This window comes from Stigmatopora nigra, chromosome 6 (genome assembly GCF_051989575.1).
Source record: "Stigmatopora nigra isolate UIUO_SnigA chromosome 6, RoL_Snig_1.1, whole genome shotgun sequence".
Lineage (NCBI taxonomy): Eukaryota > Metazoa > Chordata > Actinopteri > Syngnathiformes > Syngnathidae > Stigmatopora > Stigmatopora nigra.
The window spans coordinates 11,326,867-11,342,108 of record NC_135513.1 but is presented as its reverse complement, the minus strand read 5'-3'; the positions used below and the strand labels follow the sequence as shown (position 1 = coordinate 11,342,108).

Sequence of the window (15,242 nt, the reverse complement as noted above, 5' to 3'; positions counted from 1 at the left end):
AAATAGACGCAGCAATAATAGATACAGCAAAAGTAAATTATTTAAATATTTAGTTATACTTCTTTTTGTACTCATTTTGCTTGTTTTCTTGGGAAAATGTCTGCATATCCCTGTCAATACACTTATTTTTCTATGCAAATAGACTGCAGTTGCAGATAACACACTTCAATGAGCCAACAATTCAATGTCATTATGATCTCATTTTTAATGTCCATGTGTCCGGTATTACACAATCCCTCATCAATATCTGCATGATAGCAATCAGGTTTATGAACATCAATAGAAAACCTCATGTTGACCACAATACAACACGATTATGGTGACGCAAAACAGCCTAATCACGTGGTTAAGGTTAGTCTACATAAGCTCAGAACAGAGCACGACACAAAACATTCCCTCACCACCTCATATCAACACCTAAACTTTATTTATCATTATTTATTTTTACAAGACATGGAATTCGGCAGCATATTAACCAGTGCGCATCCACCCACGATTCCATATCAGTGCAGTACTTGCTACTCTTCTTTAGATGGTCTCCATCGGGATGGCACCAGAGACGCGCAGAACTCCAAAGTCCTCCTAGCATTCAAAAACGCATCGCAAGATCTCAACTCATCGGGGATTAAAATAGGTTTGGGGATCGTTAAAGTGGCTGTTTCGCGGTGGAAGCATGCCGTGACGATGATGCATGCAGGAGCAACAACAAAGCAGGCGAACTGTAAGAACCAGTCCAAGCGTTCTTGCCTGGACCAGCTGGCGGCCCTGATTCTCCATTGCCAAGCCAGGCGACGACAAATAGGAGAAGAACCTCGTCCGGAGTTGTTGTTCTCCACTAAACCAAAGAACTGTAAGCGAATTGTGGTTCTCGGTGCACCGCGCGTCGGTAAGACTTCTATCCTGCGACGGTACCTGCGAGATGGATTCGTGGAAGAGTATCAGCCTACATCGGAGGATTTTGTCCGAAAACTGTTTCGCATACGTGGGGAAACTTACCAAATTGATGTATTAGATGCTTCCAGGGAGAGGGACTTCCCAGCTAAACGGCGATTGTCTATTCTGACTGGTGCGTATTTTTTTTTAGTATATTGATTATTATTCTAATGTAAATAGTTCAACAAATGAAGGCAAAAGAAAATCAAACATTTTACCCAAAGTTATTAGTTTACGTTTAAGTTATAAACGTAAATGAATCAATTTATTTACATATTTACATTGTATGATATGTATGTGCCTGTTTAAAAGAACAACATGCCCAAGTAAAGACATATTGTAATACATTTTTTATGAATAAATACATTTGCAAATAATTGAAATGCTTATATTAAATACGTTAATATAATTGCAATCATCTAAAATTGACCCCAAGCGACACTAGTTGCTTTTTTATCATAGTACATTATCGTAAATAGAAGCATATTTTAGATATAGTTTTTCACAGAAGTGAAAGAAAATATGGTTCTAACCAACATAATAATGAAGGCATTGAGTTTGGCACTTGTAAAATGAATTGCTCATTGAAATTAATCTTTTTATTTCTCCAGGAGACATTTTCTTGCTTGTCTTCAGTCTTGATGATAGAAGCTCATTTGAAGAAGTGTGTGCTCTAAGACAGGAGATCCAGACAGCCAAATCCAAACTCACGAAATCATCACACCATTCCAGACAGCAGGAGCTTGCCTTAGTGATCTGCGCAAATAAAGTTGACCTCTCAGAATCTAAAGTTGAAGTCTCCCAGGCAGAGGTTCTCCACGCTCTTGGTGAAAATTGCGCCTACTTTGAAACTTCCGCAAAAGACAGTACAAATCTGGAGAAGGTATTCGAGGCGTTAGCAAAACGTGGTGGGCTCCCGACAGAAACTGGACCATTGCTACACCGCAAAGTGTCCTTCCATTCCTATCATGGGGTTAATACGATGGGACAGGATGATGCTTGTGGGGTTCTGTACCCACTTGCTCAGAGACCGAGCTTCAGCGCCGATCTACGAAAAGTCATTGGACAACAAAATGCACCTAAGGCGAGCAAAACAAAAGAAAGATGTCCGATTCAGTAACCTAAATAACACAAAACACTGTAGTGCAATATACGGTGTTCATACATTCATTGATTATCCTCATAAGGATTGGAAGGGTGCTTGAGCCTATCCTTGCCAACTGTGGACAGTAGCTCCTGAAATGGTGGCCGGACAATCGCGGGGTCAAAGGAGATGGACAACCAATCATAGCAAGGGACAATTTAGAGTGTTCAACCAGCCTACCAATGGGTGATGCAAGAAGAAACCGAGAGAAAACCCACGCAGAAACGGGAAGAACATGCAGACTCCATACAAGAAGGATCGAACTGGGGATCAAACCCTCAATCTCAGAACTGTGAGGCAGACGTGCTAACCACTTCTCCACCCAATTTAGCACACTACAGTACAAAACTGTCTAAAAACATATGTAACCTACTTTGTTTTTTGAAAAAAACTGCAGTTTGTATTTTCTGTTTCATGTTTTCTTAAAATAAATCTGTTTTCCAGTCTTAAAGTCTTTTATTGAGTTCTAATTCGCCATTGGCATGTTATATAATGATGTTCTTATTAATTTGCAGTATTTTTTCCTTTTTAATTAATATAACCCCATTTGGACAAGAAAACAATTGTATTTTTTTCCTGTGTGTTTGTTCTATTTCAATTTGGATTATGAGCTTCCCATTGTAGATAAATATAGGTATTTATGATCATAATATTTAGAAAAGAAAACAATCACTGACTAACTAATGATGGTTACATATTGATCAGGTTATTAACCTCTCTTAAGTCATGCTGTAGTCTGGCTCTCTGTTTGGCACCAGACATCTGGTGGAAATGTTATCATATGACATCATTGTGAGGGCGATTGTGTTTGTCAACAGTCAATTCAAGTCACTAATTTACAGTGGCCGGGTGATAACAGTCAACAGAGAGCTGTGGACAGCTTGTCACACAACCAAATGAAAGGACAGCGATATGAGAAGCAAAGGAACAAGTACATTTCGCAAACACACAAGCCTGCCACCTGCCAGTTTTCAAACCGCTTATCCTATTATTTACTTTTTGTGATTACAGTCTGATGTGTATATGCAGTACTGATTGTACAGCAAATACGTTTTTCAGTCTGGTTTTGTTATTTTTCCAGTTACCTGTATGTGTAGTATTGCTGAAATTGCATAATACTGTAGGGGTATTACGCATATGCTTCTTGTAAACATACGCTATTGTGTCTTGCTTTAAATGGAAGATGAAGTCACCAAAGGAAGTATATGATGTCTTCTCCCTCCCCTCTAAGCAAATTGGCCCAGCAAAACTAGCGGTCAAAATGACAAATTAATCAGTGGAAGAACAGACCTGCTGCCCATTGGTTTACTCTGTTTTCCCTGAAAACATGGCACTTACATTGAGACTCAAATCCGCTTAGTTTATTCAGAGGGTTTTGGAATGCCAATGTGCATATTCAGTCTCAAATTCAATTTTAAGACAATACAAGGAAGTAGGAAGCTCCCTGTGCCGATCCCTGGTTTCCAGAATTTCCCCCAAGTCGAAGGGGAAAGCTGAGCTGAGAGGAGAGATATATTCTTAACTCAATCCTGAAGAAATACTTTAACATTTGACTTTAAATAATGGCTGAAGGTAAGACAAAGATATGATCATTTCTAACAATTTGATTGTGTGGGCGTTGAGTAAAGCTGCTTTTAATGGAACAATGGTACAATGAAAAGAAACAAAACGTTCTTTTTGGCTTTGCAAATGTTCTTGACTAATATTCTCCTTGCCTTTATGTTTCCACATGATTATTTGACCTTGCAGCGATACCGTTACGAGAAAAGAAGGTGAAAACTCTGTCTCGATCTGATGGGTGTGGTCTGAATAACTTTGACGGTACATGCATATCTCTATCCATAATAGTCTTCAATTTATTGCCTATATCTTTTCTCTCATTAAGTTGTTTATTTTATGAAAAGTACACAAACCACTTGAAATAAAATGTAACATTACCCGAAAGCTACCCATTACTATCATCTGTAATATTTGTTCTTGGTGTCTGATAGTAAAGTAAGATTCACCCCCAAAATACAACCGCAAAGTCTTGTATGACATAAATATATGGTTCTTTTTGTAGGTGAGCCTACAAAGCCCAAAAATACAGGCTTACATCATGACTATACATCTTCTTTACAGCTCTGGATCTGTCTGGCGGGTTGAGAATAGTCCTCGTGGGGAAGACTGGCTCAGGAAAGAGCGCATCGGGAAACACCATACTCGGCAGAGCTGCCTTCAAAGAAGATCCCAGCCCGGTTTCGGTCACCAAACACTGCGAGACGCAGAGAGGGGAAGTGGACGGAACCACGGTACAGGTCATCGACACACCAGGCTTGTTTGACACTGCCATTACGGAGGAAGATTTAAAGTCAAGAATAGAGGAATGCGTCAAAATGTCAGTGCCTGGCCCTCACGCCTTCCTATTAGTGATTAGGCTCGGAGTAAGGTTCACAGAGGAGGAAAGAAATGCTGTCAAGTGGATCCAGGAAAACTTTGGCGACGATGCATCTATGTATACCATTATGCTATTCACCTGCAAAGACCAGGCTAAAGCTGACAATGCTCTAAAGGAGTGCAAAGAGCTTCGTAGACTCTCCATCACGTTCGGGCGTAGATATCACGCATTCAACAACAATGACGCATATGATCGAGTTCAGGTTAAAGAACTAGTTACAATGGTCAAGGAAATGATTCAAGACAACGGAGGGAAACACTACACAAACGAAATGTACGAAAAAGCCCAGAGAATGTTGAAAGAAGAGGAGGAACGAAGGAAACTGGAAGAGGAAGAGAAGAAGGAGGAGGAGAGAAAAGTATGGGACGCCGAGAGGGAGAAGGAAGAAAAAGTACGGGTAAAGAAGAAAAAAACTAAAAAAAAGAATATCGGCGCGGCATCTGCGGCTGCTGTGGTGCTAGTTTTGGCCGGTATGGTTATCGCAGTGGGGGCCGATACGACCGTGGCGCTGGCTCTTGGGGCACCTACTCTGGTCTTGGGGGTCTTGTGTGGTTTAACTGCTCTTTGGTTTTGGAAAGGAGATAGATGCAGAGCTAAATCGGATTTTCAAATATAAGGACAGTATGAATTTTTGATAATACGGTCTGATTTTGAGGGTGAAAAGCATTCAATCTATTCCAATAGGGAGTAGCTGTCGAATAATCATTGCCAGGCCCTCCTGGTTCAAATGGATTGGATATTGATAAAAGTTAAATTAACAGCAGAAGTTGAAATGATCCACATGTGGCTCTGGAGCCAAAGCTTGTTTGAGATACTAAATGAAGACGACGATACTGCAATTTAATTTAAGGAATCGTTTTGGTTGTATCCGTTATTGAAACTGTCATGTATAGTATGTATAGTTAGAAGCATTTACAACCACACTTCCCTTCAGGAAATGAATGACAATGGGAAATGTCTGTATGCCAACATTTATATTAAAGAGAGGAAACAGCCTGAAATGTAAACTCACATTTTTGGTGTATTGTGTCATTGAGAGCACATAAATATCTCCCCAAATAGGAGTCAAGAGTTCAGTGGATACAGGAAAGATTTGCCTCATGTTCTGCCACTTGTCATTAACATCAATGTCTTTAAAAAACAGACAACTACAAACATCTTTAACTCAGTTGATGGTTAATTTCTCATGGAATTGTCTATTTTTGGAGTTGGTAGGCACATTGAATACTTCCTAAAAGAACATAAGGCTGTCAAAGAGTCATCAAGATTTGCTCAATTTGATGGTGAATTCAAACAAATGACATCATGGGCAGCAATCTTTAGAATGTTCTTCTGGGGCATGCTTCCCTAACAAAGTGTCCTTGTGTTGTCATGTGTGGCATAACTATCTGCGTGTGAGTATTAAGTATGCAGTATGACACACTGCAGCCCTCCTACACTCTTCTATACGAGCGATGGACAAACAGGCTGGCCAGTCACAACAGTGCAAGACTTTGTGAGTACACTGATGTTTCACACTATAAAACTGGTAAGGTACTTTTGTTTTTTCTTGTCTACTGCATAGAATCACTTATTTTACTAATATTACTGTTGTCTAAAATTGTGTCAGTCATTTTTAATTGACTTAGTTTAAAGATATATATTACATCAAAACATTAAGGTGACAATTATATTGGATGAGTTACTGTTATTAATTTTTTGTGAGACAAAAATAAGAGTTTTAATGAATAATCTTTTGATTGATGAGGATAAAGCTGGGTAAATATGTGAAGTATGAAATATGAAGTATGAAATGTGTGTTAAAATATGAAAACAAAATGAGTTTGAAAGAACAACATTTTAATTGATGAGGATAAAACTGCTATACAGCATCCTTTTTCAAATTGTTATCAATTTATTTTATTATTTCAAACGATAGCATTTCAAAAACATTATTCATCATAAAAAGTCCTTAAACACAATTTCTGAAATGCAATGTATTATTATGTGCAAAATATGTCATTTCTGCAGAGCACACTGTTGAAGACGTGGCCTCAACCAGGAGACATTTGTTGTTCATAAAATATTTCAAGGACTTCTTCACCCAAAGACTCCTAGGGCAATTCTACATATAAGTTTTATTTTGGAGGTGAGACCGGCTGAGCAAACATGGCATCGACAAGTCTTCAGTTACTGGGTTTGGTGCTGGCGATTCTTGGCTGGGTGGGTGGGATACTGGTGTGCGCGGCTCCTCTGTGGCGCGTGTCGGCCTTTGTGGGAGGGGAGCTAGTGATCGCCCAGGTTACGTGGGAAGGATTATGGATGAACTGCCTATCTCAGACCACAGGTCAGATCCAATGTAAGACATACGACTCAACGCTGGCCCTGCCCACGGCTACTCAAGCGGCGCGGTGTCTTACTGTCCTCTCTCTGATGCTCTGCATTCTGGCCCTCCTACTTGGGGTGATGGGGGCCAAGTGCACCCACTGCCTGGGTGACAACAACCAAGAACCCAAGGCTCGGCTTTCCAGGATAGCAGGGGTGCTTTTTATCGTAGCCGGTTTGGCGTTCTTGGTACCCATCTGTTGGACAGCGTATTCAACCATTAGAGAATTTTATGATATGAATGTGGCAGCACCCCTGAAGAGAGAGCTAGGACCGGCGCTCTATTTGGGCTGGGGAGCCAGTGTGCTGCTGCTGCTAGGTGGCGCTCTCATACACATTGGTTCTTCTCCAAAGGGAGGAGGAATACTGCCTGTGGGGAGAGCAGCAAAAGACATCCAACATTCAGGGGCAGCAGGGGAGGCAAAGCCACAGGAAAAATCATTTGTGTAAAACTTTTTTTAAAGGTTGTTTTTGGGTGATCTAGCCGCTGATTGAAATGTGTTTGATAGCAGATGTTTTATTTCAGTGTTATTTCACTTAAACAACTAATACATAGATTTTTTTTAAAGAAAAACAACAACAACTTGATTTAAATGGATGGTTTTATGTGAGGCCACGGGTATTTAAATGCTGTGGTGTTTACTAATATGCACACATTTGTAAAATTTCAATCGGCGTGTCCTAGTGATGAGAGTGGGTGGTAAACCAAACAGAGGACTAGTGTGTATTGTTAATGCGTGTGTGCGTGGATGGGAGGTGGGTTGTGTGTGTGTGTGTGTGTGTGTGTGTGTGTGTGTGTGTGTGTGTGTGTGTGTGTGTGTGTGTATGTGAGGCAGAGAAAGAGAATGTGAAAAAAGTGATAGTTCTGTTTCATTGTTTTCTATGTAGTCATCTTGAATTAGTTGATTTGTCAAGAGTATTTCTGAGGATTTTCTACACTAATACAATGACATTTATTTTGATTATTGCCAGGGTTATTTGTAAATTTGGTATTTTTAAGACTGACAATGTGTTTTTCAATTTGCATTCTTATTTATATCACATGTTACTAACAGTTAGCACCCAATAAAACACATTTGTGTGAGTCCTTGTTCATTTTGAAGGGAGCATAAAAATATACAAATACAGTTTGACATCCATATATATATACATATATAGAGGGAGCATTTGTTCTCTGTCCCTCAGTTATTATTATTCTTTCTTTTTTAGCCATGTGTTAAGTTTACGTCCACTAAATTCTCTCAAAACATTTGGGGGGCTTAAATTTCTCAGCTCATAAAATCGAGTGACGCCCCTGCCTGGGCGGCCCAAGGTCTGACTGATATGCAACCCCCCCCTATAAAATGATTGGAAAGAAATAGAAGGAAAGGTTTTCTCTGCAGAGAATTGCATTGAAGTCTAATCTAAAATCCAACCTTTTTCTTCATTCGATCGCTTTTTGATCGTGGGAAAAAGTGGAGTGAGAGTGGTTTGCATTGTGGCCAAGTGTGAAGGGGCGGGTAGGCAGCTCCGGCATCAACGCTGTCCATTGGCTGATCTTCTCTCTCGCGTCTCAGCTGCTTCCTGAATCGTTGCACATTGAAAGTGAGCTCCGTGCGCGCACGCACGTTCTCGTTTTGACTCCAAAATATGTGACGGGGTTGTGCCAAGTCCACGTGGAGCCAAAGTGCACGCCTCTTATCGGAATGTTTGAAGATTAACAAGGTTATCGGCAGGTCCGAATACATCCAGCGGCGGTGCAGAGCCCGTACGAGCGCCCGTGCTGGGAAGCAAGAAGGCGGCCACCGCTGTTTAGATGCAACGCGCGACTCTACCAGAAGGAGCCATGACGGAGAAACGCATGTCGCGCTGGTATTTTGGTGGCTTGGCGTCATGTGGAGCAGCTTGCTGCACGCATCCTCTGGATCTCCTCAAGGTGAGGGGTTGCACCTCACCGTTCGATGAGGTGTTGAGGAAAACAGGCCTTAACCCAGCCTGCAGAGGGCAATCGCGATATAATCTATATCGGTGCGATTCGATAGTCAATTATTATCGCTTGTTGGAGATGGAGACGTAGCAAGCCACATTATTCTGTGTGGTGCAAGTAATAGCAGTTTTTTAAAGTAGTGCAGCAAAATAAAACAATAATATTAATCAGGTATTCAATTCTTGGGATAATTTGGTAAACAATTGTGGTCCTGATCTCTCAAATCTCCAAATAAAACTAATCATATTTGGGAAAGTGGTCTTTAAATTGCAGCCTACGAGCCAATATAGTTTGGGTAGTAATCCTTGGCTTGTCTTTGACATTACTTTGGTTTTAGTGCAGCCCAATAGCAATACATGAATACATTTTTATGATCAGATCTTTGTACCCAATTCTGATCCTCTGATAATGAATTGATTAGGCCCAATTTCCAACCAAATAAGCGGATCAAGGACATCCTTAGTTTAAAATTCCACAAAGACACCAAGAGAAATATATCTACTCATGCTGTAAACTTGTTGGAGTCTTGAATTATTATCCTAAAAGATATGGTTATTTGACCCCATACATGTTTAAGTGCATCCAAATAGAGCATGGTTTTATGAGGTAATAGTTAAATTTTAGGGATTATGAAAAGGTAACACCAAAAATGTTGCAACTGGACTTTGTCATCTATACGAGTCAAAGTCTGATTCACTGAGATCATTTACGTGATGGGTACACAATCCTAAGTATGTAGCAAATATAGGAATAACCCACGATAGATAGTTTTAGCCGTAGTGCTTTAAAGTTTGCTTCATGTTACCGATTTTATGCACGTTGCTTCTATATATTGCATCTGGGCAAACTGCTGCATACCAAGACATTGACATACTTGCACTTGAATGACATTGTAAAAACAAACACAACATCACATGACCTAACGTTCAGGAGTCATGTGGTGTGTAATTATTGACAGGACGCCATTGATTACAAATTTTTAGTAGAGTGTGTGGTCCCTTTCTTTAAGCTAGAAATTCAGCCACATTGCACATTCTGATTGTTGAAGAGGAAGACAGAAAAACAATCACGACAAAAATTCTGCTGTGTCAGACATTATTCTGCTTCTACAGTCTACACTCTCTGTAGGCCACCCTTTTCTGCTATTCCTCCAAAGGGCAGATGGGTTTCTATTCACTTTGCCAAGTTCTCAGAACCAATCAGAGGAAAGTGGGCTACTACAGGAGGTGGGGGCTTTTAAAGGACAAAAGCTTAGCAAAGCACATAAAGTTCATCCTTGCAAAAGTCACAGGAAGTTTTTTCTGGTGTCAAAGTATTGCAAGTGTTCCCTTTTTCACGTTTGCGACACAATAACGTGCAGTTAATGGTTTGCAAGTCTTTTGGTATATATTTGGGTTGACAATTTGAATTATAGCCCATTGGAGTAATGTATCTCTCCTGGTAAAGGAGTACTATGCCACCAAACTAAGGCCCGCGGGCCATATACGGCCCTTTAGGCTTTTCAATCCGGTCCGCCGACGTTGTCCAAATTATAGTAAATATCAATGACCTCATTCATTTCCCTTTCCCCTTTAATATACTTCTCTCCTAGATAGATGGCGCTAATTCTAAACCTAACCCAGCGTGGTATAGGGTTACATTTAGAATTAGGGTTATGTTTAGAATAGATGAAGAAGGTATTTACTGGTGCAGTATAATGCACTTATGCTTGAAAGAAAAAACATTTGTTTTATGCCGATCGAAGTTGTAATGGTGGTAATAAGAGAATGGATTTTTCAATTGTGCTTTTGTATTATTTGAAGGTGCACCTACAAACACAGCAGGAGGTTAAGCAGAGGATGTTTGGCATGGCCGTCCAAGTGGTAAAGAATGATGGAATTCTTGCTCTATACAATGGCCTTTCTGCTTCCCTTTGCAGACAGGTATGTTGACATTTTTGCTAACTGTTTTATTAATGTTGTATGGAAACCTCCCATTAAATTTGTTTCCTGTGATAAGTTGCAAACTATAGTTACAAACATTCTCTTTTTTTATAATCCTTTCTTTTACAGATGTCATATTCCCTAACCAGATTTGCCATCTATGAGACAGTGAGGGATATGATTGGAAATCAAACCCAGGGTCCCATGCCTTTCTATCAAAAAGTCATGTTAGGAGCATTTGGAGGTTTGTGTTTGCTCATCCACAGGAAGATATTTCATTCAATTTACTACTTTGTATCTTAATAGGTTGTACTGGGGGTTTCGTTGGCACGCCAGCAGATATGGTGAATGTCAGGTAACCTGCCATGAATGACGAATATTCTGTCATTTATTCACGTGATTAAAATCTTCAAATGCATTTTTTTGATTCAGGATGCAAAATGACATGAAACTACCAGCTGAAATGAGGAGAAAGTAAGTAACAGACTTTTAATGAACATAAAATGCTCTTATGATTTCCTCTGTTTGATTGCTTGTCTGTAAACTTAAACCTAAATGTTTTTCCTCAGCTACAAACATGCCTTAGATGGGTTGTTCCGAGTCTTCAGAGAAGGTAAATAATATACATGGGCACTGACTTGGTATTAAACTATTGTGATTTGTAAACTATTAACTGTTCCACAGAGGGGGTGAGGAAGCTGTTCTCAGGAGCCAGCATGGCGTCCAGCAGGGGAGCCTTGGTCACTGTGGGACAGGTAAGTTGATCTACTTGAGGCATATTACCACCAAAAAATTCCATTCTTTGGTCTGGACCGAAATCCAGACAGTTTAATGTGGTTTCATTTCACCTCTACATGATATATATCATATTGTCCCTGTTGTAATTGCCGTAATTCAACTATTTCTCACCAGATTAAAGCATCCAGAATTTAAAATCAGTGTGAGTGACCCATTCAGTATACTTGATACTTCCAAAATACTACAGACAAGGTCACGAAAGCCATTAAAGATCATTGGATTTCAATCTCTCAACATGTGTTCTGGAATGTGTTCAGAAATTTCCAGTGTGATTGTTAAGCAGCTGTTTTAAAACATACTATAGTTCAAATTACCTTTCCAATTTTATATGTATATAGTGGTAGTTTACTAGAGTTCTTGAAGACTAATTATGAGCACCAATGAAGTTTCTTGATGTGGTATTCTCCTCACCATAATTTACCTCCTCTTTCAGTTGGCTTGCTATGACCAGGCAAAGCAGCTTGTGTTAGGAACGGGAATGCTGGGAGATAACATGTTCACACACTTCCTCTCAAGCTTCATTGCGGTAAGTGTTTAGTTCAAGTTCAAGTGCTTACAGAACAGTTTTTTTGTTGTATTTAGCAAGTGTTTCAATGTGCACTTTATGCAGGGAGGTTGTGCAACGTTCCTTTGTCAGCCTCTTGATGTTCTAAAGACAAGACTCATGAACTCAAAGGGAGAGTACACTGTAAGTTGTTGTTTTCTATATATTTTCGTTTTTGCAAACTACAACGTATTAGTATTATAACTCAAAAACACCCACTTTGTCAGATGTACTTAAGTTTCATAGTAGTCACTGTTTCAAAGGTTAATTATCACAGAACAACAAATTAAACAGCATAATTTCCAAGTAATTAGAACATTGGTACACTCCTAGATAACTAGTCAACCTGTTGTTCTATTCTATTTTTATTACAGCGACTGTTTGTGGTGACTGTTCTTCCTGCTCCCTTCTTCATTTTATGTCATGTTTCATTTTTATCAGTTATTTTATGTCCACATGGTTTGGTCAACTGTCAGCATACCGCCTTGTTTAGATCAATTGTCTTATTTAATAATTTTATTAGCCATCTTTTATTTATAAAGCAATACTTTTTAAAATTATGTATGGTTAGAAATACATGTAATAATGGAGTGCATAAGAAATACTTTTCTGATGTAGTAGTAACCTTTAAACTTATTTAAAATTTTGTATTTGAACATTATGGAAGTCTGACTTGATGGAAAAAAGAATAAGTGACATTTTTAGGCACTTGGACTAACCAGTGTTACTTTATTTTCAGGGGGTGCGACATTGCTTGCAAGAAACTGCCAAATTGGGTCCTCTGGCATTTTATAAGGTAGTAACACGTACTTGACTTAAATGTACTTGACATTAAAGTAATCTTCTCCATTGTGGTGCAGGGCCTTGTTCCTGCAGGGATTCGATTGATTCCTCATACAGTGCTCACGTTCATCTTCCTGGAGCAGCTGAAAAAGAACTTTGGGATTCGCATCATTTCCTGATGGCAAAACGCAACTGGCCATTATTCATCTACTCTGCTGTGATCGTCGAATGGAAGGAAGGAAGAGAAGAAGCCTCGTATGAAGGATGGCTTGGGCTTGCTGCTTCCTTGTGCTCTACCTCGACCTTTTCATATGGTGAGAAGCGTGAGTAAGAAGGATAAATACTGGAACAAACTATTATACTAAGGCAAATTTAAACCTGTGGAATCAGGATTTATAGAATGGATTTTTAGTGTAGGAAAAAAAGCTAATTTCAGGTTCCTTAATGTGATGTTTTAATGACTTTTGAAGGTGCTATGAAATGGTGACCATTTGAAAGGTAAAAATGACAGCTAATGTCATGTAGAAAATTAATTTTAATGTTATTGCTGGCCTATTTCATAGAACCTTTAAGTGTCAGTTGGTACATCATAATTAAAATGACTAACATTATTGTGATTTAAAATACTTAAAATACTAAAATACAATCCTATTGTTTTAAAATCTAGATCAGCAGATCTTAAAGTGTGGTACAAGTATCACCAGTGATAAAGGAATTTAGCCGAATTAAAAAAATAATAATATTAATAATAATTTAGAGCTGAAAGAGATCGAAAAAAAAATTTGCTTGCCGGTTTCTTCCTGACAAACGAAAATACCACAAGTTGGTAATCCTCTAAAGATAGAAAAGATTTACATTTCTAGTTGAAATAATATCTGACAGGAAATCAAACAAGTGCCATATTTGCCAAATAAATATGCATTTTTATAAACAAATACAATTTAACTAAATATGCATGCTCAAAATGTGGTATCATATTCATTCCCAACAATACTGACCAAATGGCCTAAAATCTTCAAGTTGGTTTTATACTGATTTTAGAACTGGAAATCAAGCAGAAGTCTAAGTTGTGTGGCCTCCATTCCATCCTGCTCAGTTTAACCCAGTGGTTCTTAACCTAGTTGGCGCTGCTGAACCCAACCAATTTCATATGCGCATTCACCGAACCCTACTTTAGCGTAAAGTAAAATATGATTTTTAAAATGTAAAATTCCTGGCAGCACTGATTGGCCAAGCAATGTCACATGATCATATGTAACCAGTGATGGTCAAGTGTGGACCAAAGTGTCAAATTTTAACATAAACGATCATTCTAATCATCATAGTACACTTGGCAGCCCACCCCACACAAACCTATCCCCATTTTAAAGCATATTTTAGAAGATTCCGCTATTTTTTTTTAACAAAGACACTATTGAAACCCTTGAATCTTACTAACTAAAATGACCTTTTGAACCTGTTTTGGAATTTCCATATGTAACTGCTTCAAAGAGAGCAATAGTTGTAGAGTTTTTGCCATAAATGTGGCCCCCACATTGAGAATCCTTGTCATGTGGCCTTACGAAATGTGTCCTCCTGAGGGCAGTAGAACTATATAATCAGCTTGGAACTCTTCTCTTGTGTGCATCCAAACAGCCTTGCACCTTCATCCCAGCATAGATTTTTAAAGAACCACCAGCTTGGCTTCATGTCCTAAATAATGTGACCTAATGATCAGCCTTATTGAACTTGATGTGTGAACACATGGCTGTTGCTGTTTGTTGCGTTTAACATTTCAATGTAAATGAATAGCTTTTTAATGAAAATAATTATGAAAATACATGGATCATTGATTCTTTCTTTTGTTTAAAGAAACGTTGATTTATATGTACGTGTAGTGGAGCACATGACTAATATTCATCATCTGAATTGGTTGCTGACTCTGCAAAATGCATTCATGCACAAAATGTGTAATGTGAATGGCTCAGTTCCCAAGGTCGCATTACCATATACTTCCTATAAAGGTATAGTGTTAATGCAGATTACCTTATTTACTGTCAGATGTGTGTGAAAGAATTATTCTCCTACAGATGACATTTTTCAAGAGTTTTGGAAATTCAAGTTCCTTTTGTAGTTTTATCTTAAAATTCTGATTGAGCCCAATAACCCCACTTTTTTGTTTTTTGTTTCATGCTATCATTATTGGTTTCTGATAGATTTTCTTCTTTCAGGGACATTCTAATACAACTCCTTGTTCTGAGATTCTTTTGATTATTGTCAAATTCTATTCTGTGTCATTCGGTGATACGTCAGCTATTCATTTACTTACAAGGACGTTGTGTGGGAGCCAGAAAAGCAACAGTGAAATTACT

At 38.8% G+C, this 15,242-nt stretch overlaps 4 protein-coding genes across 4 annotated transcripts; all 4 read left to right on the top strand.

Moving 5' to 3' along the window:
- The first annotated feature begins 386 nt into the window (after nucleotides 1-386).
- On the top strand, nucleotides 387-2,515 carry LOC144198297 (GTP-binding protein Rhes-like). The gene is made up of 2 exons (XM_077719225.1): nucleotides 387-1,066; nucleotides 1,545-2,515. Exons 1-2 carry the CDS (start codon nucleotides 454-456, stop codon nucleotides 2,051-2,053), a joined length of 1,122 nt encoding a protein of 373 aa, XP_077575351.1. The 5' UTR covers nucleotides 387-453; the 3' UTR covers nucleotides 2,054-2,515.
- Nucleotides 2,516-3,365: 850 nt separating this feature from the next.
- LOC144198733 (GTPase IMAP family member 9-like) lies at nucleotides 3,366-5,503 on the top strand. The gene is made up of 3 exons (XM_077719907.1): nucleotides 3,366-3,649; nucleotides 3,827-3,898; nucleotides 4,199-5,503. Exons 1-3 carry the CDS (start codon nucleotides 3,640-3,642, stop codon nucleotides 5,128-5,130), a joined length of 1,014 nt encoding a protein of 337 aa, XP_077576033.1. The 5' UTR covers nucleotides 3,366-3,639; the 3' UTR covers nucleotides 5,131-5,503.
- A 1,026-nt stretch (nucleotides 5,504-6,529) lies between these two features.
- On the top strand, nucleotides 6,530-7,586 carry LOC144198735 (claudin-4-like). The gene has a single exon (XM_077719909.1). It carries the CDS (start codon nucleotides 6,663-6,665, stop codon nucleotides 7,326-7,328), a length of 666 nt encoding a protein of 221 aa, XP_077576035.1. The 5' UTR covers nucleotides 6,530-6,662; the 3' UTR covers nucleotides 7,329-7,586.
- Nucleotides 7,587-8,431: 845 nt separating this feature from the next.
- Nucleotides 8,432-15,041, top strand: slc25a10b (solute carrier family 25 member 10b). The gene is made up of 11 exons (XM_077719908.1): nucleotides 8,432-8,793; nucleotides 10,647-10,766; nucleotides 10,896-11,010; nucleotides 11,073-11,121; nucleotides 11,199-11,240; nucleotides 11,336-11,379; nucleotides 11,451-11,521; nucleotides 11,998-12,090; nucleotides 12,175-12,252; nucleotides 12,848-12,904; nucleotides 12,969-15,041. Exons 1-11 carry the CDS (start codon nucleotides 8,674-8,676, stop codon nucleotides 13,068-13,070), a joined length of 891 nt encoding a protein of 296 aa, XP_077576034.1. The 5' UTR covers nucleotides 8,432-8,673; the 3' UTR covers nucleotides 13,071-15,041.
- Nucleotides 15,042-15,242: the final 201 nt, after the last annotated feature.